At 38.2% G+C, this 25,549-nt stretch overlaps 4 protein-coding genes and 1 non-coding gene across 6 annotated transcripts; 4 read left to right on the top strand and 1 right to left on the bottom strand.

The window, feature by feature from the left end:
• Window positions 1-614: 614 nt before the first annotated feature.
• Window positions 615-3,188, top strand: LOC137741320 (protein CUP-SHAPED COTYLEDON 2-like). Its single transcript, XM_068481040.2, has 3 exons — window positions 615-1,310; window positions 1,541-1,824; window positions 2,397-3,188. The coding sequence occupies exons 1-3, from the start codon at window positions 1,124-1,126 to the stop codon at window positions 2,961-2,963; spliced, it is 1,038 nt and encodes a 345-aa protein (XP_068337141.2). The 5' UTR covers window positions 615-1,123; the 3' UTR covers window positions 2,964-3,188.
• Window positions 3,189-8,479: 5,291 nt separating this feature from the next.
• On the top strand, window positions 8,480-16,351 carry LOC137742810 (uncharacterized). Its single transcript, XM_088679643.1, has 14 exons — window positions 8,480-8,756; window positions 8,839-8,902; window positions 9,100-9,208; window positions 9,547-9,609; window positions 9,801-9,902; window positions 10,040-10,108; window positions 10,241-10,312; window positions 10,715-10,876; window positions 11,335-11,408; window positions 13,835-13,976; window positions 14,187-14,234; window positions 14,747-14,861; window positions 15,437-15,537; window positions 15,969-16,351. The coding sequence occupies exons 1-14, from the start codon at window positions 8,687-8,689 to the stop codon at window positions 16,314-16,316; spliced, it is 1,539 nt and encodes a 512-aa protein (XP_088535769.1). The 5' UTR covers window positions 8,480-8,686; the 3' UTR covers window positions 16,317-16,351.
• A 215-nt stretch (window positions 16,352-16,566) lies between these two features.
• Window positions 16,567-18,473, top strand: LOC137742209 (small ribosomal subunit protein bS20c). Its single transcript, XM_068482005.2, has 3 exons — window positions 16,567-16,810; window positions 17,084-17,247; window positions 18,049-18,473. Exons 1-3 carry the CDS (start codon window positions 16,654-16,656, stop codon window positions 18,280-18,282), a joined length of 555 nt encoding a protein of 184 aa, XP_068338106.2. The 5' UTR covers window positions 16,567-16,653; the 3' UTR covers window positions 18,283-18,473.
• Window positions 18,474-20,236: 1,763 nt separating this feature from the next.
• On the top strand, window positions 20,237-20,431 carry LOC137743939 (U2 spliceosomal RNA). Its single transcript, XR_011069549.2, has one exon. It is a non-coding gene; the product is annotated as a U2 spliceosomal RNA (small nuclear RNA).
• A 416-nt stretch (window positions 20,432-20,847) lies between these two features.
• LOC137743712 (Tetratricopeptide repeat (TPR)-like superfamily protein) lies at window positions 20,848-23,265 on the bottom strand. Of its 2 annotated transcripts, none has more exons than XM_068483648.2 (2): window positions 21,480-23,265; window positions 20,848-21,281 (listed from the first exon to the last, which is right to left on the bottom strand). In XM_068483648.2, exon 1 carries the CDS (start codon window positions 23,158-23,160, stop codon window positions 21,496-21,498), a length of 1,665 nt encoding a protein of 554 aa, XP_068339749.2. In that variant the 5' UTR covers window positions 23,161-23,265; the 3' UTR covers window positions 20,848-21,281; window positions 21,480-21,495. The 2 variants fall into 2 exon arrangements, with proteins under 2 accessions (XP_068339749.2, XP_068339748.2); XM_068483647.2 differs by having other exon boundaries at window positions 20,848-21,389; window positions 21,480-23,264.
• Window positions 23,266-25,549: the final 2,284 nt, after the last annotated feature.

Below are 25,549 nucleotides of genomic sequence, written 5' to 3'. Positions count from 1 at the left end.
TTTATACGGGGTGCTTTAAACGCTTGAGGAATGCTAAACATACTCTCTCAAAAGTGAGATTCTTCATGAATTTTCTACATCATTATATTTTTGACACGATATTTTATAATGTTGGCATATGAATCGTGTAAAAAACATGAGGTAGAACATCCATGTAAAGCCCCACTATGAAAAAATAAATAAAAGTACGGATTATTAGACACCTATGAATCCCATTTACAAATTCTTAATTAGCAGAGAAATTGTAAAAAAAAAAAAAAAAAAAAAAAAAAAACAGCTGCATAGATTATGTGTATTACTGTGTCCAAAAAAAAAAAAAAGGGATGGTGTATATAAATCACCAGGGCTCTCTGTGCTTGTATTGGGTTTATTATTATTATATGTACTGTGCTGACATGAGAGATTTGCAACAGCTTTATCGATACATGGTGAAAATCTCTACCTCTCCTTTTTTTTTCTAATATTTAAAAAATGGAAAATTGATTTAAAAAAAAAATAAAAATTTGTTTTCCCCTTCTCTTATTGTTTTTTTCCCTTTCACATAAACTCAAAAGGGCTCTCATAAAACTACTTTCTGTTCCCTCCCTTTCATTTTCTTCACTGACAGAGGAATACCTGCACACTTTCTCACGCACGCACGCATACTCTAAACAGACTACCCCAGCTCTGCACAGCCCATTTCCTCAGACACATCACACACACTCTCTCTCTCTCTTTACAGAGGGAGAAAGAAAGAGGAGAGAGAAAGAGAGGAAATGTATACGGCAGAGAGGACAGAGAAAAACACAGATTTTTCCAGCCATATCATACCTTATTATATCTCCTTCACCTTTTCCCCTCTCTCTCTGCCACTCAGATCAGATCCATCAAACCCTTCTCACACTCTTCCTCTCTCTTTCTCTCTTTCTCTCTCTCCCTAAAACCAAATCTTGCAGCTACAAAACAAACACTCATCCCCTCACTCTCAAAACCCCTCACTCCACTCCACTCTTTCCTGACCTCCAACAACTTTCATGAAACAATCACACCTTATTTAAAACCTAGACACACTCCAAAAGTCCCTTCTGGGTTTTCTTCCCAACGACTGTCTCGTTGTTTGTTCGATTTCTCTCTCTCGACACCCATGGACATCATGAGCTTCTCCACCCAATTTGATCACAACACCCACCTGCCACCCGGCTTCCGCTTCCACCCCACCGATGAGGAGCTCATCACCTACTACCTCCTCAAGAAGGTCCTTGACAGCAGCTTCACCGGCCGTGCCATTGCTGAAGTCGACCTCAACAAGTGTGAGCCTTGGGAGCTCCCTGGTAATTAATCAACTACTTAACTCCACCTCATGCTAATTAATCACATTATTTCATGTACATAACTTGAAATAATTGATTTCTAAATTTGGGTTTTAGTTGTAGTTAGTTTCTAAGTGTTCGGGTTGGATTATAACAATTTTTCTTGTACATAACTTGAAATGAATTAATTTATAAATGTTGGGTGTTGATTATAATTAGTATTTAAGCGTTGGTTTTGAATAAATTTGCAGACAAGGCAAAGATGGGGGAGAAAGAGTGGTACTTTTTCAGCCTGCGTGACCGGAAATACCCGACGGGGCTCCGAACCAACAGGGCAACTGAAGCCGGGTACTGGAAAGCCACCGGAAAGGACAGGGAGATTTACAGCTCCAAGACTTGCGCGCTCGTTGGGATGAAGAAGACTTTGGTTTTTTACCGCGGTAGAGCTCCCAAGGGTGAAAAATCCAACTGGGTCATGCATGAGTACCGTCTTGAAGGCAAATTTGCCTACCACTATCTCTCCCGGAGCTCCAAGGTCCTCTCTCTCTCTCTCTCTCTCTCTCTCCCCCTAAAGTTATATTGGAAACTTTGACGCTCATGCATGTCTAAGCTACATATTAAAATGTAAAGTTTTTATTTTTAGTAGTACTACATCATTTACAGCTAGGGTTAGGTAAATTAGTTGGTACATTGGGGGTTGCTAGCTAGGTTTAGGTAAATGTAACCTTCTATGCAGATCGTACTAATGTTAATTAATGGCTTTCACTGGTAGAGGATGTCTCAGTTGGTCCTCCGTATATCCTCTTCCATGCTATCTTGTATCACGGCACATACACCTGAAACTTGAATATTTTGAGCATAAATAACAATTCCGGAGCAAGATCTTGTAGCTCAGTTATCAAAATAGGTCACGTTGTTATTCTGCTATAATTTCTATGAGGTCTCCTCGTTTGCTGCCATTTCGGTTTTTTTGTTAGGCACTAATTACGTTAGGGTTTAAATTATGCATATAGAAACGTCACCACCTACCCACATGACTAATTTCTCAAAAAGCTGACTGGTTTTTTCACCAATTTCGCTTATGGCATTGATTCAATACACGTGCAGGACGAGTGGGTCATTTCCCGGGTTTTCCAGAAGAGCAGTGGATCAGCCGCTACCGGACCCGGATCCAAAAAGACCCGGATGGGCAACGGCTCCACCAGCAGCGTCTCTCTCTGCCCAGAACCTAGCTCCCCCTCCTCCGTTTCTCTCCCGCCCCTCCTCGACTCCTCCCCTTACCAACCCGTCTCTGCCGCCGGCGACGGCTGCTCTTACGACAGTCCAATCCCCATGGAGCACGTGTCCTGTTTCTCCACCAACCCTAGCAACAATGGCTTCAACCTCCCAGCCTCGTGCTTCGACCTGGCTCACCCTCCTCCGCCCCAGCCGCCGAACTTTGGCGGCGTCTCGGCCTTCCCGAGCCTCCGGTCTCTGCAGGAGAATCTCCAGCTGCCACTCTTCTTCTCCCCAATGCCGGCTCATCCTCCTGTCCACGTTGGCAGCTCTGTCGCTGGCGGCGGATCCTCCGTCGATTTCACCGGGAACTGGCCTCCGGTATCCGAGGAAGTCAGGGCAGTTGGCCCCACGGAGCTTGATTGCATGTGGAATTACTTCAAGACCGAGTGTCTTTGAAAATCATGGAGGCTTCCACACGTGCGGGGGTGTTTCAGACTTTTTATTCGAAAACGCCCGATTCACTTCGTAGTAGCAGGGCTAGTTTCGGTATTTCAGTTGTGACGTTATCAGTAGTTTATGTTTGTTTTATGTTTGGCCTGTGATTATATGACTGCATGAGACTATGACCGACTCTGGTGTGTTTTATTACCTAAGTAATCTAATGGTGAATTTAGTAAGTGATTATTTGCTGCTGAAGAATCTATGGTAGCCAAGAAAATATATAGACGAACACGAATTTTGAGTAGCGGGGATTGAAATTACATGAAGAGTTGGTGATCGGATTATAACTCTTTTAGATTGATAACTCTTTTAGATTGACTCCGCGGTGATGTTTTGTTACCGAAGTAGTTAGTTTGAAGGTGAACTTTGTAAGTGCTGATTACAAATGGAGGTATATGTGTTTGTGGTTATTGGTTGGAACAGTGACGGTGAAACTGATTCACCTGTCTTCCACCCAAAAAAAAAAAAAATATTGATTCACCTGCATCTTGCATTATTAGATTATCTGCTTAATATTAATTATTAAGATAAGATATTCTGATGCGGATTGCAGTGAGTAGCTTTTTCTGAAGATAGTCTGGGTTTTGCTTTAAATGGTAATTGCACGTATGCTTTATTCCCCTTTTCTCGGTTGTGATGATGTTTGATTTGTCGTTGGGATGTTATTAAGTTCGTTCGGGTGGGGATTGGGATTGGGATTGGAATCTAGCTCATTGATTTCTGCATTGGGTTTGCCAATTATTGTCTTACAGATGCAGAGGCTTCAGTCTTGTTTGATAGCATTCTTGAACTTGAAAGAACATGAAGGGGATTATAACCCTTATATTTGATCGTTTTGCATTTGATTAGTGTGTATAGATAATTTGGACATTTTAACGGTTAGATTTTGATTTTATATTCTTAAACAAAAATTTAACGGTTAAAATATAATTTGGTTTTGCATTATAACTTTATTTTCTTAGGTAAAAGAAGAAATAAACACTATCTATATGTGAGGAAGTACTAGCTACATTCTCTTATGCTTTCTTTCGTTTCGGTTGTTCTATAATAATGTAGTTGATTACTGGAATTATATATGTATCTAAAGATCATGTTTGTCAAAATTAACCAAGTTGAAAATTGTTATATCGTTTTAAGTAGAATTGAATAAATAAAATATGAAATATCTTAATTACGAAATAGCTAAATGATTTTCAAATGAATGATTATTTTTTGGAATAGTCTTTGAATAATGACCTTGAAAAGTTAATTGATATCAATTATTTTACAAACTAATTTTGTCGGCAAAGTGGAAATTTGACTTTTGGCGACAAACTAATTTTATCGGCAAAGTGAAAATTTCTAGTAGTGTGAAGAGATTCTTCTACACAGTCGGTCATATAGACCATTCCTCATTTGGGTGGGATCACAAGTGATTCTATAATCTATATGATGTGTGGCAGCATAGACACATGTCTTGACAATCGAGCTCCAGAATTTCTAACACCCCGGGTATGAGACTTGTTTTCTCAAATATTTGAGATCGTGGTCCAATTTAATGAGTTTAAAAACTTTCTAATTGAGATCCACAAATATAGGATATGACACTTGTCTCTTTTAATTAATTATAATAGGGTTATGTTCCAAGTACGTTTGGGTTACCAAATAAGTTAAAGGAAAGGCAACTGGCATTCCGTCGTCGCCTTAGGGGCTATATGGAGTTGGCCAAACGACATTGTGCGAATGAATCATGACATGATTTTCTTTTAGATTTTCTGCTGATCAGGCTAATTGCTAGTTTTAACATACCAAACCTGTTGTGATTTGTAAACATCGCATGTGGTTTAATATCCTAGTTAATAAGGTGTTGGATTTCCACTCATGCGTTCTGAGTTTGAAACCCCTACTCTTCTAAATTATTGTAATAATTTCAGACCTCCTATCCTCTTAATAATAATAATAATTAAAAAGGGTTTTTTTAACTTTAATCCTTCAAGAAGATTGAAATTTAAAATAAACCTGGTGTTAGATTACATATTGATTATAATCCCTTGATGTGTCCTTGATTCAAAATAATTAATGTGCATTTTATTTAATGTCTCCCATTAAATATTTAAATTTATTAACATACAAATTTTATTTTTTTTTATTTTTATTTTTTTTTACCAAAAAAGAGTTTTCTAATTTATTAATTTTATTTAACATTCTTCAAATTTGAAAGACTCAATTAATGTACCTAAATGTTAATACCGAAATGTATTATAGTGAACTAATGTGTTTAAATGTTAGTACCGAAATGTATGTACCTAAATATATGCACCGAAATGTAATATATTAAATTAATGTACCTAAATGTGTGTACCTAAATGTGTGTACCAAAATGTATGCACCGAAATGTTAGTACAGAAATGTATTATATTGAATTAATGTACCTAAATGTTTGTATCGAAATGTATGTATCAAAATGTGTGTACCTAAATGTATGCACCGAAAGGTATTATAATGAATTTAATGTACCTAAATGAAGAAGACAATGTACATCAAAATATATTGTATAACAAAAATTAGTTTATCTAAATGTTTACAACAAAATATATTACGATATATGAAATGAAAATGAAAATTATAATGAAATAAAATTAATACATTAAAAATTAGAAAGAAAAAGAGAAATAATTAAAAAATCAAAATATAATTAATAAATGAGGTTATTAATGTATCAAGAGACTAAAATTAGATTTTGATCTTAGTCATGGTTTTAATCTAAAAGTCATCTTTGCCAAGGATTAAAATGAAGTTTTCTATATAATTTGTAAAAAAAGGGTTTATTTTCTGGAGGATTTTGCTGTTGTTGAACTGTCACAAACATCCACCATCTAAATCATTAATGGTGAGTTGAACTTGTTAGACATGGATGGTTACCTTTCACATTCGCGCACAGACTCTATATATAGGGTAATACAGAGACCCTTGAGGCTTAAGGACACTGCTCTCCTAGTGGGTACTCCTCGCAGATATAGTCTTATAGAAGGGACAATTTAGTACTCTATCTGTTACATTACATTGTATTCTTTCTTTGTCAGCTTAGCTTATTAGCTTTGGGAGGGACCATGTATCTTCCTAGCCAACACATTATGCAACCTTGCATTTACTTTTCCTCCTTGTTTGGACGGCTGCATTACCCTACTCATAATTTTCATTGTTTCATATCACACTGCTACTGGGAGAGGAGGGAATCAAACACATAGTCTCGGATGCAGAAACAAATATTGTTAAAGCGTCTCCAGTGCTTAAGTCTAAATGAAGAGTTACCGCCACTTATACCACTCTTTGTCATTGTTCACGCTAAAACACCCGGCCGGGAGTTACTATAAACGGGCAGTATTAGAGGTTTATGGTTCAGGTTATTTCTTGAAATGGGGAAGCCCTCATTTAGCTCATCCCTGTGGGAGCAAAAAAATCTTCTGCATCCCACGTGTGCGGAGAGGTAAATCCGCAAGTTACCACTACTTTTTATCATGATATGTCATTGTTCATGCTCCAATTAGAAAAACTAAAGGCGACCCCAAGCCAAGACAAACTAAAGGAACGTCTATGGTACACAACCAATTAGAGAAACTAGGGGGTGCAAGTAAAACACGTGGCCGGACTTGTTAAAATGGGAGAACTCATTTAGCTCGTCCAATTAGAGCGAAAAACGCTTGACATTTACATTTTCTCATTAAGACGTTTTTACCTGCTTGAGCTGAAAAGTCCCTTCCATTTCCATACCCTTAGGAAAAAAAAAGAAGAAAAAAAAAAAAAAAAGATTATGTCTTCTAAAGAATCTGTTGCCAGTTGGTGTTTAAATTTGGAAATATTACAGCCCACAGATAATTGCCATTGTCCTTCAGAAACCTAAAACCTTGAAAAAAAATCCAAAACCAGATGCATGTTTTCAGTTTTACAAGTCACAAACAATCATCACCAACATCGTGTGACTCAGATGCAATCATGTACAAGCTGCTGTACGTTGATCTCCCGCCACGTGGAGGGAACCCAATGGTGGAAGTCCATAATGATGAAGTGTGGTCAGCGGTTTTTGGTACATTAAGGTTGAAAATGAAGGGGTATGATCTGTGCATGGGAAGGCAATGAGCAGTGTGAAATTTTCGGGTATGTGCTTTCTTTTTGGGGGGGGGGGGGGGGGGGGGGGGGGCCGCTACTTACGTGGGACCATTGGAGGACACCATCGGAGGATTTGTTCATGGAAATAGCATGGCACGCGTTGTACCCTGTTTGGCTTTAGTTTTTATAATTTCCTTTGCAGTGGATTATTTTGCGATGGGATCAAGGTATGAAAGTAGGGTTTGAAGCCAAACAGAATGAAACCAAACAAGAAACAGCCAAACACTAAAAGCTAGGGTTTGGAATTTATGGAAGGAGAAGTGAATTATGAGTCTCTGTGTATTTTTGGTGTTTATATATATCAAGGTCTTTTTTCTTATGCGTATGATTGCATCTCTGGTATTTCTTGGCTTATTATTCTTATCCTCTTACACATGTGACATATTTGTAACAGTGATTTGATTGTACAAGTTGATATTGTGATTATCTTGACCTATCTAGGGTTAGGCGAAAATCATCCGAACGATCAAATCGGCCAAACCAAACCGATCCGAATGACGCATCAACGTGAAAAATTCGTTTTTACTTATTTGATTTATGGTTCAGTTTTATATACATAATGTTTGCTTATTTAGTTATGAAGGCAAATGATTACGTATAACTTGGATATCGAATAAAATTAGATTTTTTTTTTTTTTTTTTTTTATGTAACCAGCTCGCATAGCTTCAAAATAGCCCAAAGCAATTGTCCTACCCAGAAGCCCGGAATTAATAAATTTGTGATGAAGGCAGCCCGCGTTTTCGACCCTATAGGAATTTAAAATTAAACAAGTAAGGGAATTAGGACTGCTTTACTACATTTTATTCTTGTCTTGGCCTATAATACAATGATACGGTTTATATTTATGGGTAGAGTATTTGGGCTATGTCACATAGTAAACTAACTATAATAATTTGACATTGAACTTACAGTGAACTAGAGACGAACCACAAACATAAAAGAAGTACAACTAAATTGTTATCTTGGTATAATGGTGGGCAAATGGCCCAATGGAAACAAAAGTATAACATGAGGACTGCAATCCCCCCATGGGCCTAGACACCCAAAACATCCTCCATTAGTCGCACAAACTAGCGCCAAGCTCATGCAATATTCAAAAAAGAAAACGAAATTTGTGAAATTTATTGACCTTTTATTACAAACAAACTCTAGTTCAATCGATATTTTAGAAGAATAACCCTTAAATAACAATAAAAAAAATGAGCGAAGGTTTGGAACTTCCAACTCGAGTTGGAACTACTGCAAATGCATTTTTTGGAGCCACTGACTTTGCTTGCTTTTATATATAAATGACCCCGATGACCAAAGTGAACCGCCTCATACAGTACCGAATCTGCATGGGAAGGAGGGTTAATTTGCCCATCAACGTGTAGTGAAATATCTCTTGTATGGGTGTCTTTGGGCCCAGTCCACAATATCTCAGACTGAAACGAATTAATGTTAATTTCGTAGTCCCCTTCTCTCTCTCTCTCTCTCTCTCTCTCTGTGAGACGCGCACAGCGTTTCAGTGCGACTGCTAGTGCTGTAAGTTATGGAGGAGTACTCGGTGGACGACCCAACTCAGCTACTCGAAGCTGCTTCCGATTTCGCAAGCTATCCCGGTAAGCACTAAACCGCTGCCACTCGCTTTCCTTCCAGTTTTTCTAAGCTATTTTTTTTAACAAATATCACTGTGTTTTGCAGGTTTTCAAAACGACGCATCAGCTAAGGAATTTCTCGATTGCTTCCTTCTTCCCGTCATTCTCAAGTAACCCCTTTTTTCTGCTTATACCCATAACTTGTTTTCCAAGTTTTTGTGCTCGACTTCAGTTTTCTTTCGTTTTCGTATCGGTTTTTGGTAATGGGAATGTGTGCATGTCAACTGTTTGATGAAAGTCTCCACTGACATTGTTAATGAAAGTTGAACTTGGTGTGAATTGATTTTGTTTTGTTTCTCGCTTGCAGTGCTTTGCAAACCAAAGTTGATGTGCCCGGTCTGGAAAGCACGTTGGTTGCTGTCTTGGAAAGGGTGTTCAAGACGAAATATGGGGCTTCTCTCATCCCCCAGTTCGTGGTATGCCCCTTCATTTGTTGTCCTAACTGATTGCATTTTTCTGATGAGTGTTTTTGTGTTCTTGTGAAAAATGAAAGAAGGGTTGTCCTGAATTTGGTTAGAATTCAGGTAGTCTTTCTTTGATAAAACTTTAAAGCATTTCGTATTATGATGTATTGGAATGCCATAGGGGAAGCTCTTTCGATGAACATGTTGCTCTGGTTCAATCAAATGAAAGATGTTATACCATAGCATAAAGTATAAAGTATAAACCCAATTAACTTCCAGAAATAAAGCCGCTTTTGTACGTATTATGTGTCTATCTAGATTCATAAACATTTATTTTTGCTCTTGTTCAGCCATTTATACAAGTTGGTGTGATGGCAGAGTCTCAAGAAGTCAAATCTTTAGCTTGTAAAACGGTATGTATAAAAACTGCTTATGCATCTTTTGCTTTGATTTGAGATTGTTGAGTAGTTTTGTTCCTAATTAGAGAATTTATCTGTTTGTTTTGGATTATTCAATTTGTTTTTTGGGGGAGTTGAAAAACTTATGCAAGTAACAGACGAATCTATTGCCTAGTTTAATCTGGTGTCATGAGAACAATCTTCAGGTTTCTTGCCTTCTCGAGAATTTGAATGAAGGTTCCGTTTCTGCAACACACCTTATACTTGACCGCATTATATATCCTCTTTTGTTTGATTGCCTCATTCATCAAATTTTAAGTTGAAGACCGATACTTGGATTTTTAATTATATTTTAGTTATCTTGTTTTTTAGGGTAAATTATTTTCTAGTTTTCATTTTTGCCCTTATGTTTGGAGTTCATGATAATGTTTTTCTTCTGGTGTTTGGCAATGAAAAAGTTGCAACTCTAGCAATGGATGCAATAGCGAAGATAGCTGGTTCTCCTGAAGGCATAGTATGGACATCATATTTAGTGCTATACTCTGAGTTTAAATTTTGATCTCCTCAAATGTTGTTTTAATGAATACCTACTTTGTGATAGCTTATTAAAATCTCTTACTGAAAATCTCTTACTGTCAATATGTAGGATATTGTTTTCCCAGCTAATAATAAAGAGGCTACACATCTTGGAGCTCTAGCAGACCAACGCTCTTCAGTGGTAGGTTGCTACTTTTGTGATTTATAAATGTACAGTTAAACTTTCCTGAAATTTGGCCTTTATTTTAGTGAAAGGACTGTAAAAGAAAACTAGTTATCAACTATGCTGGTCTTTCGCATTTTTCTGTTACACAACACTGTAGTGATACTTGACTAATTTGTGTTGTTGACATGCGCATCAGAGGCATGTCATTAAAGTGGTTGTAAGAAAGGGATAGTTTAATCCATTTGTATAGATGTACCAATGTTAGACAGTCGAATGAAAAGTTTTTCTATGCATTTACAATCTCTGTGCAAACTTCCAAGTATCATGTGTGCTACTGTGCTGTCTCTGATTCTAGATTATTTGCTGATTTTCTCTGCTTAGTTTAAAAAAAAAAAAAATCATATTAATGTTTTGCAGGGACGGGTCCGGGTTCTGGCTTTGATAGTGAAGCTATTCTCTGTCTCCGCCAATGTGGCATCAGTAGTTCAAAAGTCAAATCTACTTGGACTTTTTGAGGCAGAAATCAACAACACAAATGATACCCCTTCAACCTTGAGCATTTTGGAGCTTTTGTATGAGGTTGGCCATTGATCATCTGCACACTGCTCTCTCTCTCTCTCACACACACACACAATCTGCATAACTATCTATTTTCCAGCTCTCCATATTAGCTCCTTTGGTGCTCCATTTCGTGCCATATACTGATCATAATTTACTACAAGCTCTGTATTAAAACTCAAAAATCAGATCTGCAGAATAACTAAGCATACATAAATTGTATGAAGATGAAAAATCAGGTCCACTACTTTGTTCCAGGACCAATGTTTAGTACACAATGCTTAAGAGAAATGTGGCCCATAATTTGTATGTATTATCTCCAAGTGAATGGCATCCATCTTAAGTTCTCTCATTTGTTTTCTTTTACAATCCAATCAATAGAGAATTCCAAATTTCTGGTATTGTTTTCTTTTGATACTCTTTTCCTTGCTTAAAAACCTTATATTGAGATGTTCTTGTGTATGTGGCAAATGATAAAGTTGACAGAGATCGAGCATGGTAGAGAGTTTTTGTCTGCAAGCACCCTTCTGCAACTACTTAGTTCTATAATCAGGTGTTTAAGCAACATTTTTTGTTATCTGTTTCATTTTGAGTACTCTACATCGCCTAAAGTCTTGTAGAAATATGGTTGTATAACTTTTGTAGCAACAAATCAATGGAGTCAATTTTAAGAACAAGGGCAATGATGATTAGTGGAAGAATTCTGTCCAAGGAGAATTACATACTTGCAGATGAATTGAGTAGGTCTTACAGACTTGGAAACTTGTATATGATGAATAATATCTACTTGCATCGTTCAGAGTATTATAAAGCCATTGTTTTTACCTTTCATCCTGCATTTAGAAGCCCTGTAGTCTAGTGCCTGCATTATTTCTGGCTCATTTGGTAGCTTTTTTTACCTGTATTTCGAGGACAGATATCATTCTTAATTTTAGTGCAGCGGCACTTGTCATCCCATTTTCGGACCCAGAGAAAAAGAAGAAAATAGTCTTCTTTAGTGGACACCCTTAATTTGTTTTTGGTTTTTGGCTAGCTTGCTTGCTTGCTTACATTTATCCAAAGAATCAAAGCTACCTCCAAATCTCCAGTTGCACTTGGACCCCAATTTTCCCATTAGGTTTGAAAGAGAGCGCTAACATAATATCTTGGACCATGATATGCCACTCAAATCACTTAGTATTCCAGCATGTAGCATTATATATATAGCTTCTGTCACATACTATTTATTCTCTTTTGGGGACGGTCTTAAATGATTTCAAAAGGTAGACTTTGAGATTTGTTACTTCAAAAAAAATATATAATTGCTTTACCAAAGATCATAAAAATGAAAAAGCGGTCATGAATTGATTTTGATACTAATATTGACTTTGCAGACTTAAAAACTGTATTATCAGCCATAGAAAGGATACTTAGTTCATCCGAAACTCAAGAAATAGATGAATGTGAATCTGCTCTTGAAGCACTCGGTCAAATAGGGTCATGTAAGTATGCCAGTGCCTTCACTAGGCTTGAGAAATGGTTTTCATAGCGTGAAACATATCTACCATCATCAAGAAATTAATATTTACAACCTGGTTTTTTGGGATGATCTTAGCAACTCAAGGAGCGCAGCGTTTTTTTTAATACAATTTTTTATGTTCCTTATCATGTTTTAATTTGCCAATTTGATTGAATCTGAAGCCTCTCCTGTATCAAGGGGTTTGTGTGTGTGTGTGCGCGCATACTCTTTAGTAAGTAGCTAACTCTGAACTATAAGATCCAAGATTAAAATGCTGTCACAGTTCACAGTAAGGATTAGAACACTCATTGCCTTGGTCGTGGAAAGAGATATAGTGATATAAGATAATCTTCTTATTTTAACTCCCTATTTTAGGTACTAACTAGTCTCCGTCTGTCTATTTGTTAAAAAAGTACATGCAAGGAATACAGAAATAGGAGTAGAAAAACTAGGCATTGCAAGGACATCATGTTTTGCATGGTCTTGGTATACACCTTTCCAAAAGGTAAAGGAAGCTGATGACAAATGAGGAGTATGCTATGCTACAATTTCCTATTTTTTGAACTATTGAGTATGCTGTATTACAATGTCCTTGCTTCTAAATCCACTAACTGTTGCAGCCAACTAGATACACCTTCCATGCCAAATAACATGGATGGGTTACGTGATAAATATGGTCTGACAATTAACTTTGACAATGAACTTGTACATGAAATTTTTTTAATAGATCCTGAGCCGTGAGTATGCTTCTCCCAGTAGTAGAAGCTTGTCATCTATAATCAAACTGGGGATAGTTGAGCTTTCGAGGTGTGGGAGTATTTTTAATTTTTTATAACGAAACTTATTAGGGATTAATAATGCCATAGTCAAAAGTTAATCGATTTGAATAATCAAATAGCTTTTGGTAATCTGAATGCTAGGCAGTCTCTTATGATGCGTTTTCTAGAATCTCTGACATTTGTTTGACCGGAGGAGGCTTCTAAGTCAGAGACACTAATTGGCACATAACTTGTTGACTATGTTCACTTGATATAGTATCCTTACAAGCCTTGTTCCATTGTCCCTAGGAGCCATCACACCCTTATTTAAATGACTTTTGTTATCCAGCCCATCTTAGTTGCCATATCACGTAAGAGGGATAACAGATTATTACACGTACCTTCCTTCGGGTGAGAGATTACAATGCCTGCTATAACGTACGTAAACATAGATGATCTTATGTGTTGACCCCACCTAAGAACTACATTCATGGATCCCAAAGCAACTTTATTCTTTGATTGCATCCATTGGAATATTGGTTTTGCCAATAAAAATATGAATAGTTTGGATTCTGACCATGGGATATAAGATGTTTCCTAGTAATTGACTGACAACTGTGTTTGTGATCTGTCCAAGATTCCAAATACTTGTTGATGATAAAAAAGATAGTATCTGTTGTAGTTTACATTCAAATTCTTACTTCAATGGTTCTTGATGAAAAGACAGGCTGCCTTACATGCCCTTGGAAACATTTCCGGGGAAATTCGATCTGCAAACAGCATGATACTGACTAGTGATGCAGAAGAAAGCCTTCGACGCTTGATTTATGAAACAGCATCTAAGAGTTCAAAGCTGACACCATCTGTGAGCAGCTTTTTCCTTCTTAATTTTATTGTTTCATAAACCTCCAAATATTTTGCACGTGGGTGCAGGTTGCCTGCCTGAATTTTCATCCTTTGGCATGAGTCCAACAATTTCTGTTACGAATCATTTGTCTTTCAGCGTGCTTGTCATTCTTCATTTAAGTCTTTAAAATGTGTGGAAGTTTTACTTAGTTGTTGATGCAGTTGGCAGGATCTTTTCCTATCAGTTCTCAAACAGGATTCGGAAATTCGTTTAGCAGTAAGACTTCTAATAAAATCTTGAATTGTGGATTTTTTGGTGGTGTGACTGTTGAATACTTTTTTGGACCTGTATATAATTGAAAATTTGCAGTTTATGTAACATGCGAATTATTTTCTCCGTTTAGTTTGGTTTTGCCCCTTAGATGTGTTATATTTTTCCATCTGCAAATATGATACTTGAATAGACTGAATATATGTTTTTATGGTATTCGTTGCTGTAATTACTAATTGCTTTTGATAACACGCTTCCTTTTATATTGTGAATCACCTTTGGAAGTGTTCGTTTGTCGGTGACCAAAGCGCTATGCTTTGATCCTGTGGTAAAGAACAATGTGTAAAGTAAATTATAATTGAAAGTTTGATGTTACTTCTGTAGGCATATAGGAGAAATTAAGATATAAAAATTTATATTGTTACTACATCTGATACAGCATCTGATGCTAATACTTGTAATTGTATATATTTTTGGTATTTACTATTTATGGTGGTTATTAAATGTGGATGATTCAGGGATATAGAATGCTGTCTGGATTGGTGGCTCGCCCATGGTGCCTGATGGAGATTTGCTCAAAGCAAGAGATAACAAACATAGTGACTGATCCAATTACTGAAACCACTAAACTAGGTGTGTTTCACTTTTTCTCTGTAATCATTCAATTTATTACGTTGCAAGTTTATAAATATACAGAATTAACTACATGGAATTGGTTTATACTTTTCGTACAATTTATAACAGTTATTCTTTCCAGTGGTACCCTAACTACATGATACATTCTTTCGGTGCTCAATTTTGTGTATTTTAATGATAAAACCAATACTTATTATCTTGCATGGGCTAATATGTTATCTAGGATTGGTTCTCAAATGAATTTCTAATAGTCCATTTGACTAGAGACTAGAGAGTGAATAGACAAAAGGCGTTCTATAGAACCATCGCATGACCTTTGTTAAAACGTTCTCTCTGATTTTCTCCTGCTATATGATAACGCTAAATTATTTGCTTTTCCCTCTAAATTGAAGTTTGGTTGCACATTTCAGAATTTGGCAAACCCTTAATATGCTTTCCTCTGGTTTCTGAATTTTTTTTCTTGGACTCGGACAAATGACTACTCTCTTTTCTTATTTCGGGTTCTGAATTTTCAACTGGCTTTAATTATTTGAATCTTATCTATTTTCATGTGAATGAAAATTATTGTTCAGCTATGGAAGCCAGATATAATTGCTGCAAGGCAATCCACATCGCTTTTAACATGACAAGCAAACTTGCCAGCGACCAATCTCTTTCTGGGATAGCGGCGAAGGTTAGTTCTATTGTACATAACCTTCCTTCATTTTTATTTTTCTTAGAGTGGGAGAGTTTTGGGGGATCCTTGATTACATCACGGAATAATTAAAACGGTTGGACCTAAGCGTACACGCTGGTGTACAGATCATTTCTTTAATTTTGTTCGATCCATACACACTGGTCGATAGTCACTCAGTTGCCATCATATATGTATTTGTGTGAATTGTCTGGTCTATGTGGTGTGGGTGAGTTGAAAACCATTGAAGGGAAAAGTTGTGGGACAAAAAACTGAAAATGTTAACCTCCCTCGCAAAGCAGGAAGCCTTGTTGGCTTGAGGTCACCCTTTTAGGTTGTCTTCACTATTTTGTCTTAAACAAAGGAATCAATCGTGAATGCCTATGTTACCATCTTACGTATCTTCTCTGTTCATTCCTTTCTGTGTGCAGTTGCACGACGCTGTTGAAATGGGTCCGTACCTTGCTAGGAAGCAACTTGAAGCTCAGCCGGTGGTGGTGACGGAGGACCGATTCGAGAGTAACACCAGCCACCGTGTTCAGCTTATGAGTTTACTATTCCCACATGTTGCATACAAAAGTTTGTTCAGATTAACGGTGGAAGTATGTTTAACTGTGAATTCAGAACTTAAATACGTAAAGCTAGAGCGGAATTTGGAATTCCATATAGCATCAAAGAGAATTCTCTCAAGTTTCTCAACTAATTCCAGTTTAAAGGTAGATAAATCAATTGTAATGAAACTAGCGCACAACAAAGGATTTAAATTTCGTTTTATCTAGAGAAATATCGATAAATATATCTTTATCATTGAAAATATCCGTTAAACGTATAAAATCGTGGAAGCATTCTAATCTAATCAACAAAAAAATTACGTTAGAAATTTTTACAACTTCAAAATCAGCAAATATTTATAAATAAAAAAATAATAATAATAAAATAAAATTTAAAAAATTATGAGGGGCAGAAGAGTAATTCCATACACTCAACTCCGCCGCAGGTCAAGATAGGAATTTCATATCCGCAGTGGATAAAATTCAGAGGAAGAGGAAGCACCATCTCTGATTCTCTTCGACACTCTACAGACGGAGCTTCAAACAATTTCAGAGAGCGAGAGAGATGTCAGCTGGAATTCATTGCCTAACTACATGCCTATCCATCCCTTCCAGATTCAGCAAGCTTTCACTCAATGGCCCTTCTACTTCCTCTGCCACTACTCATTCCACAACTTCCCTCAGTTTCTCGGCTACCCTTTCTCCCAATTTCTTCTCCAAAGGTAATCAAATCTCTCTCTCTCTCTCTCTCTCTCTTGAATTTACTGCATTTTTCTTCTTGGAGTTTTGAAAATTTTGAAACTTTTCTTATTTCAAATATTGGGTTTTGGAACCCAGCTGTAAAAATCCCAGTCGTGTTATTGGGTGGAAGATTTTTCCATTTTTGGTGTAAAATTTTGGTTTTTTGTATCATGTCATCGATTTATCAGTAACCATACAGAGCACAATGTTAAATCAAAAGAGAAAAACTACATCTTTCTCTTGGCTATTTTCAGGGTATCTGGCTGTGAGTCCACTTCAGAGGCCGGTTCGACATTCCATTGTTTGTGAGGTCACCACGAAGAAGCCCGACTCTGCTGTGAAGAGAGCTCGGCAGGCCGAAAAGAGGAGGATTTACAACAAATCCCGCAAATCCGAAATCAAAACCCGGATGAAGAAGGTACTTCTCTTTTCGGCAAGCTAATTTTATTTTAACCGAGGGGTTTTGCTTCTTTCGGTTTGCATTGTATGTAAAAAATAAGTTTATTCTGATTGTTTTCGGGTTGACGAAAGTAGTCGTCTTGCATTGTTTGGGTTTTGTTTCTTGTGACCATGTTTGGTGCCTTGGATTCTCATCTGAATTGAGGAACCATATCAGTGTCTAAATTGCTCTCATAATCGAGGTTATCCACCAAATTCTGCATCGGGTTTCATTATTTGGTTGGCTAAATTCTACTGGTTCTAAGTTGAGGACATTTTACTGCAGAAATGGATGGTTCATGGATTGCACTGCAATACTAATAGTAACACCTTTACTTCTCGATCTACATGTTTGTCTTTAAGAGCATTTTTTTATGCGATCGTCAGACAATTGTACGAAGATAAAGTATTGGATTGGTGTGGGTGCAAGTTGTGCTGGAGAAATTATTTTGCTTAGTGCTTTGGAGCATCATCTTTTAAAAAACATATGGTAAAGTCAGAGAAAAATGTTAGTTATGTGCTTATATACTGTAAGGATGCTTGGGCTGGTATATATATTTCCACATATTGTATTGGTAGCCACAAACATTTGTGTTTTATCCAGCAGTGTGATGCTATTTTTATCCCAACGGGTTCTGAAGTGATCTCTGTTTCTGTTATTAAAACCGTGTAGTTTCCTAATTATTTTCTTTTTGCTGGAAAGTAATGGAGAAGATAAAATTTGAAAGACACTGTTGGCATGTTTACCTGCTATTGATTAATTCTTGGCTACCTTTACCAGGTTTTGGAAGCTCTGGATGGGTTGAAGAAGAAGCCAGATGCTGCACCCGAAGAGGTCCTTTCTATTGAGAAGCTCATTGGAGAGGCATACTCCATCATTGACAAAGCAGTTAAGGTGGGAACTCTGCACAGGAATACTGGAGCACGGAGAAAGTCTCGACTGGCTAGAAGAAAGAAGGCTGTTGAGATCCACCACGGCTGGTACACCCCAACGACAGAGACTGCTAGTGCCTGATAAAATTCCTTTGTTGGGTCAGTCGTTTACTATTTTGCCGTTGTAATGTGTAGCATTTGTCCTTTGAATGTATGCACCTCTCCTTTGTATGGTACATGATTAACCGTATTCATTTTTCTTCTAGTTCGCCAAATTTGTATACTTAACTGTCAAAAATGCGGATGTGCCGAATAGATTTTGGGTTTGAGTTATCTACAAGACTCCAGACTGTTGTTTAAGTTACTCTGTGGCTCATGAAAAATATGTTTCCCAATGAATGGGAAAATGCTATGGAAGAGTTCAGCTAGAAAGGATGGGTCGGGAGTGTGTGATTGTGCGGTAATGCCGATATTTGGCTTGCCGTTTTCTACTAGAGGTTAGCCATGTTCAACTCTGTGTAGGATTTCAGTGACACTAATGCCGATTTTGTAGAGCGAGTCAACAAATGGGAGAGGTTTTTCTTGGTTAAGAACAAAGAAGAGATGTTCCATGTTGGGGTGGAAGGCAATCGACACACCCTACACAAATAGCTCCCGTGTCCCTGGTTTCTGCCCCTATCAAGCGACGACAGCCCCCACCTTCCCCTACTACGCTTTCCCAAGAACTATGCCTCCACCGGTTGGAGAGAACTCGATCGATCTATTTCTGTTTCGTACGTTTGCCAGTAGCTACCTGAAACTCTACTCATAAATTCCCTCGTCCACAAGAGGTTCAGGTGTGTCGACACATTGGTGATACTCTCCCAAAAATCCTGCACTTTTTTAACTACTTCCATAACACATGACCATGTGCTCGCTTCCTACGCGTTCAAACAAGATTCAACTCGATTAGTAGTCTACGTTGGACTAACAATATAACATGTCAGACTCTCTACTAAAGATATAATTTCCCCAACATACATAAAGTTGCAAATTACGGATTGATTGGTAGGTTTGAAATTTCTGAAAGTAGGAGCCGTGACGATCCTTCTCCTCCTCCTCGTTAGAAAGAAGTCGCCCAAGTGCTGCACTACTGCTCGGGTTGGCGCATCCCACCAAAACTAGTTAAATCTTTTACGGTTTTATGCCACTTCTTTCTAACATGCCAAGCATACTTCAGCCTCAAGTAAAACAAGGTCTTCATCAAACTCGCGATAATGAATATCAGATCGTAAATTCAAACCCTTCTGTATATTCATGTTAAGAAACGTTTTAAGATGCCGTCCAATATTGTTGGTTAGCATCAATTACCTAATGTCGATGTCAGACGTCAGATTAAGCACACCTTAAATTCGTGTGTTAGTAGGGCACATCTCACCCCAACATGTGGGTGGAAAATCACTAGTTCATAATCTTGAGACGAACTCCAAAGACGTACCTCACCTTAACGTGCTCCTTAACTCAATTCCGATCATCCGACAATCACTTTTTTGCATTAGAATAAAATGAACAATCCAAGGATTAGAAGAGAAGAGGAGGGGGTTATTTGTTGTCACCACGACGGGTAGGTGGATACGGATGCTGGGTTCTTTGAGTTCTCCTTCAGTTTTTTGTTTCATATTAAAGAAAGATACATCAAAGTTATTTTAGGAATCTGGGCGGGTGAGAAAATAGTATTTTCATTTTTTAACTTTTAGCGATAGGTGGGAATATAAGGTGGCGTTGGAAAATAGAACTAGTGAATGGCATCAGCAGCACTCCAATTTAATTCGACAATCTTATTAGGGTTTTGGTGTATGTTTGCTTATGTTATCACTGAAACAAAAGACTTTGAATGGCACGGTCCTAATGAATTTTGAGCAATTTTTGTTTTTATTTTTAATGATTGTGGAAGTGGAAGTAACATGGGTATTAACAATGAAAGGCACCCTTCGAATAGCATGCAATTTAGCCTCCTTTTGTCAACTTGCAAATCTTTCAGTCCCACACCGGCCACAGCAAGAAAGGGCAAAAGAGAAGACACAAAATAAATAGGGTCTTACAACACAATATCAAGCATACCTTTCTCGGCCTTTTGGCTAAGATCAAGTGTAGTATCTGTTCTTATCAGTTTAATATCTGATACGTGAACCAATGGTTCACACGATATTAAATTAATTTTTTTAGGGAGAGAGTCCGTTACATTAGCTTGCTAATAGGACTCTTGAGCGTCGCCCAAGCGTTGCACTATTGCTCGGGCTGGCGCATCCCACCAAATCTAGTTTCAACCATTACATCTTTAAGCCATGTTCATTTTCTAATTCAACTTTAAGTGATTCTACAGAATTTCTGTTTCATACAATTTCAAACTAACTCCTGAAAGTCAAAACCAAAAACTATGTAAGCATAAGGTTGACCAAATACCTGTAACAGAGGAGGAAGAGCTTTGACAAGACGGATTCAACCTTTGAATCTGCTTCCGCTGTCGTGGGGTAAAACTATTTGTGTCGGGTGTGGGAGTGCTCCTAACATCATAGAAGTAATGCTGCAAAGGCTCTATGGAGTAAGGGGATTAGGAAGTCTCCGATTCAGTAGGAGAGAGAGGAAAAGCATGGTTTACATCTCTACAACCGTAAAAATTTCGACAATTTACAGGCTCATGATTTCTCAACAGCAATAACAGTCAGAATTTCGACAATTAATAGCCTTGATCGAATCTTTGATTGCTTAACAGCAAAACCATTAACTTATAATTCTAATACATTACATATAGAACTAGAGTTTTGATCATATGTAGACTAGAGACTATGCGACTGATGATAACCAGGGCTTTGTTTAATCTGCACATAGGCAGCGCAGATAGGCAGACTCAAGACTTTGACTCTTAACAGTTATGTTGACTCAACACTCGATAATGCTAGCAAGTTCCGAAAATCAGACACAACCTTTAAACTGGCAAATATTGGACTTAATTTCTATGTGGAAGTTTCTCTACGGTTGCAACTTCAGTTCTAAGGCAACTTTTCAATGCAAAAGTAATTTAACAATATGCTTTTGCCCTGTCTCAAGTTATCTCTAATAATTCTCTTTCACTTCTACTCCAGTTCGTTCGTAGTGTTGCACCTGCACGTATGAATTTGGCAACTTTATCATTCATGGTCCCAACAATGCACACAATTCCATTTCCGTTTTCAAGAATTGTTCCACAAAGACACTGATGTCAAGTTCAACCTATAAAGAACACGAGAAAGTACTTCGCTGTTATTCAAAAGAGTGCATTTTTTAGTTCAAGTAAACCAAAAACTAGAAACAAAGCTTTACCTTGCTCCCTTTTTTCTCAAACTTCTGTACTCAAAGGCCATGTCAAACTGTCATTTTCCTCCGCTTGCTTTTCCACTTGTCCACCCTCCTTTTTTGACTGGACATTCATAGAATCCATCAATATTTCGGTCCTTGGTTCTGGTATCATCCCCTTTGAAGTCATCTCACGGAAATAGCGCAAAGTTTCCTTGATCCTTCTCTTATCATGGAACCCATGAATCATAATGGTATAAGATCGTCGGTCAGGTCCCAACCCATTTTTCTCCATCTCATCCCATGTATATCTCACTCTTTCCTGACAATCCCACTCCATATACAACTTCAACAGCAAATTGTATGTGTCACCAGTCATCTTGCATCCATTTTTCTGCAGCCTCTCCAGCAGGCCAGGAATTTCCTCTGGTTTCTTCGACGACTTAAGCAAGTAATTGAAAGTTACTTCATTGGGCAGACAACTACCCTTCCTCTGTTCCATTTCTTCCAAAAGCTCGTAAACCTTCTCCATACGCTGTATTTTGCATAGGTGCTTAATTAGTGAGTTGTATGTTGCTGCATTTGGGAGACATCCTCGGACATTCATTTCCTTAAATACTTCCAAGGCATGAGGAATCCTCTTCTTGAAACAAAGGGCATCGATTATGCAATTGCATGTCACCACGTCTGGGTTGCAACCCTGATCCCACATTGCTTGAAATAACTTGAGTGCCGTACCCAACTTTCCCTTCTTGGTCAGTGCATTTATAAAAGTCCCATACGTAAACTGATCCGGCTTGCAATTAGACGCGATTATATCTTTCCAAAACCTTTTTGCCTCGCGTACATTCGCTCGTACACACCATCCATTAAGAATGATATTCCACGTCTTTATATCCTTCCCAAACTCTTTCCCCTTCACATTAAACAAAGTTTCTGCAGCTTCTACATGCTTATACCGGCATAACCACATCATAAGCTTCTGAAAAGCAACCAAATCAAGCTCGAGACCGAACTCTTTCCTCTTATAAAACACATCAATTGCTTCCTCCACCCTATGTGCAGCCGCATACCTATTGAGCAAAATCTCATACGTTCCTTCATTGATAAGTCCCTCTCTCTTGCGCATTTCGTCGAGCATTTGGTAGACTTCATCAAAAGCCCGCATTTTGCCAAGAATGTCAAGAATCCCATTGTAACAATCCGACCCGGGCAAATACCCACTTCCTCCTCCACCTTTACAAACCCAATTGAAGAACGCATACGCGGGTTTCCAGTCAGACCGATGCCTCCGCAGCACATCCAAAACCAAACAATCTGTCCGCACAAACCCACATCGGTCGAGCGCCCACTCAATCTCCTCGGCCGGCTTGTCCCTTCGAAACTTGAGGATGTTTTGAATTAATACAGCCGTTCGATCATCTGGGTCTTCCCCAAACCGCTCATTTTCTTCAGCATCTGCAACAGAGTGGACGAAAGTCTTATTCCTACCCAGAAAGTAAAATTGAGAATTCTTGGTGAAAGTTTCGGGCTTTGCGTTCCTTGGGCTCTGGCAGTTGTGAAATTTGGAAAGGTAAGAGAGGGCTTTGTGTGAAATCGGATTGGGGGAGTGATGGTTTCTGGGTTGGGTTTGGAATTTTAAATTGAAATTCCGTTGGATGTTGTTTTCCCGGGAAAAGGTTCTCAACGGTCGGCATTTGAAGGGCATGTTAGATTTTCTAGTGTTGGGCGTGTTTGGGGTGGAAGAAAATCGTTTCCAATATTTATAAAGCCTTCCATTACGTACATATTTTTATTAGTATTTTGTTCACGCATAATTTTTTGTCTCTATTTAATATGAAATAAGATTATTGTTATTCTCACCTGTTTTTAATGAATTTTTTAATACAACTTTGCTCATTTGTAAAATAACCAATAAGGACACTAAAAAGATACATAATAACAGGTTAGCACGAAGAGGTAACATGAGCCTTAGACTTGCATTTGGTTGTGAAAGAAACAAACAATACATAAGCAAAAAGACAAAGAATATGGACAGAAGAAATTTTGGATCGACAAAGTGTGGATGCCTTTTCCAATTAAAGAGTAACAAGCTAGCAACTGATGATAGTTACTGGAGTACAAAATCAAACATGAGCATAGCACTTGGAGAGTCGTTTATTTGCTGGTAAATTATCGTCGATGGGAAAATAGCATTTCAATTTTTTAGGAATAACAGTGATTGGCGAAATATAATTTCAAATTTTCACTTTTTATGGTAGGTGGGGAAATAGAACAATGAGTGGGTCTAGCAACTCTCTAAAATAATGCTTATACCCATATGTAAAATAATGGTCTCTGCAGTCGATCATCACTACTGAGACTGTATCTGAAGCATCTTTGTCTACTCTCTTAGCGCAAAATCCTTGCAGAGCAACTAGACTCCTTTCTTAACAGCCCTCCTGAACTGGAGGGTGATCGTGCTAATCAGCTAGCTTGTCGGGTAAGCCTTTTTACTTCAGTTTTTCGTATCTCAATAAAATCGTACTAGCTATATAACTTGTATTGGATTGAATATTTATGGAAAACTGAGTTCTGGTCTAACGAAATATATGCTGTGCTCAAGGTTTGTGTTCTTCTCTCGGAGTTGCGGTTTATGATTAGAAAGACACATTTTGCTTCAACAAATCTGGGAGGTTTGGGATATTATCCAGATGCGTCCATGCGTAAAAAATTTTGGAACCTTTGTGTGCAACATCTTCGTTTTTCAGGTTAGTAATTTGTTCTTAATTTCCTCTCTGTAGCTGAGCAATGTTAAATTTCAGGTTTAAGATTGGACTTGAAATCTCTGGCCGAAAAAACAATTGGACTTGTAATCTGAGCGACGTGTTTTTAGTTTTTTACGGTCGTGTTTGCTTCAGTATTGCTGTATAGGGTGACACATTTCTGTATTGCATTCTCCGGATTCTTGCTGCACAAGACAGACACCAGAGCGTCTTTATTTATGCCCAAACTTCTTCAACAGCTCACATAATGTTGGAACCCCCAGTCCCACATCGGACAGATGGAGAAGAGAAGAGTGCTTTAAATAGAAATACCCCTCTCTAATTAACACTGAGGTCTTTTGTGATAAAACCCCACACTTGAGGATTGTGCAAGTGGTTAAGTGGGGACAATATCGGTGTTGTTGGAGTGGGCCCTCGGCCCGTCGACCTGAAAATTTTCCACATGGTATCAGAGCGGGTTGTCCTCGTGTGAAGCCAAACGGCCACACGCGCTCCACGTCACCCAGTTGTTGTCCACGTGTAGGCTTGAAAATCCGCCACACGTGCGGGGGCGTGTTGAGAGTTGTCCCACATCGGTGAGGGACAAGGTTTGCTATGTGCTTATATGGTCTTGGGCTACTCCCCATATTGTCAGAGCCAGGGGACGGGCCCGTACTGCCACGTGATTGGGTGGGTCTCCATTGGCCCCGCGTGACCCCTCTCTAATTAACACTGAGGCCTTTTGTGATAAAACCCCACACTTGAGGATTGTGCAAGTGGGTTAAGTGGGGACAATATCGGTGTTGTTGGAGTGGGCCCTCGGCCCGTCGACCTGAAAAATTTCCACACATAATCCAGCTCCGACGGCTTCTCCCCTTGCCCTCCATGAAAATACCGAAAATTCGAAGGCTTTAAAACCCTAATCTGCATGCGGTTCTTCCACCACAGCAAGCTGAAATTGCGTTATAGGCGGCAAATTGTCATGCAAACGTCTTTGAGTTACCTCCACCACAAGAAGCCCGCCCAAGTAAACAAAGGACTGAGTGAACCACCAAAGAGACATTTAAAGCTTTCTCAAAGGATGACATCGTCACTGACTTAAAAGTCAAAATGTGAAGCCGTGACAACCCACCCACCCGTATTCTAAGATGGGAAAAAAATTAGTAGTGAAATCATTCAAAAATTAGTAGTGAAATCATTCATAAATTAAAAAGAAAAAACGAGGGAGTCCAAAATGCATGTTGAAAAATGTAAAATATATATCGAAAACATGTACAATATAGAGCTGTTCGACTACTAATAGCATTGAATCCTTTTATATAGAACTTCGATGTTGGACTGTGCATCGGTCTC

This window comes from Pyrus communis, chromosome 11 (assembly GCF_041283825.1).
Source record: "Pyrus communis isolate YQ-2024b chromosome 11, ASM4128382v1, whole genome shotgun sequence".
In the NCBI taxonomy this organism is placed as follows: Eukaryota; Viridiplantae; Streptophyta; class Magnoliopsida; order Rosales; family Rosaceae; genus Pyrus; species Pyrus communis.
The sequence above is the reverse complement of the archived record's forward strand: the minus strand, read 5'-3'. Positions and strand labels throughout refer to the sequence as shown.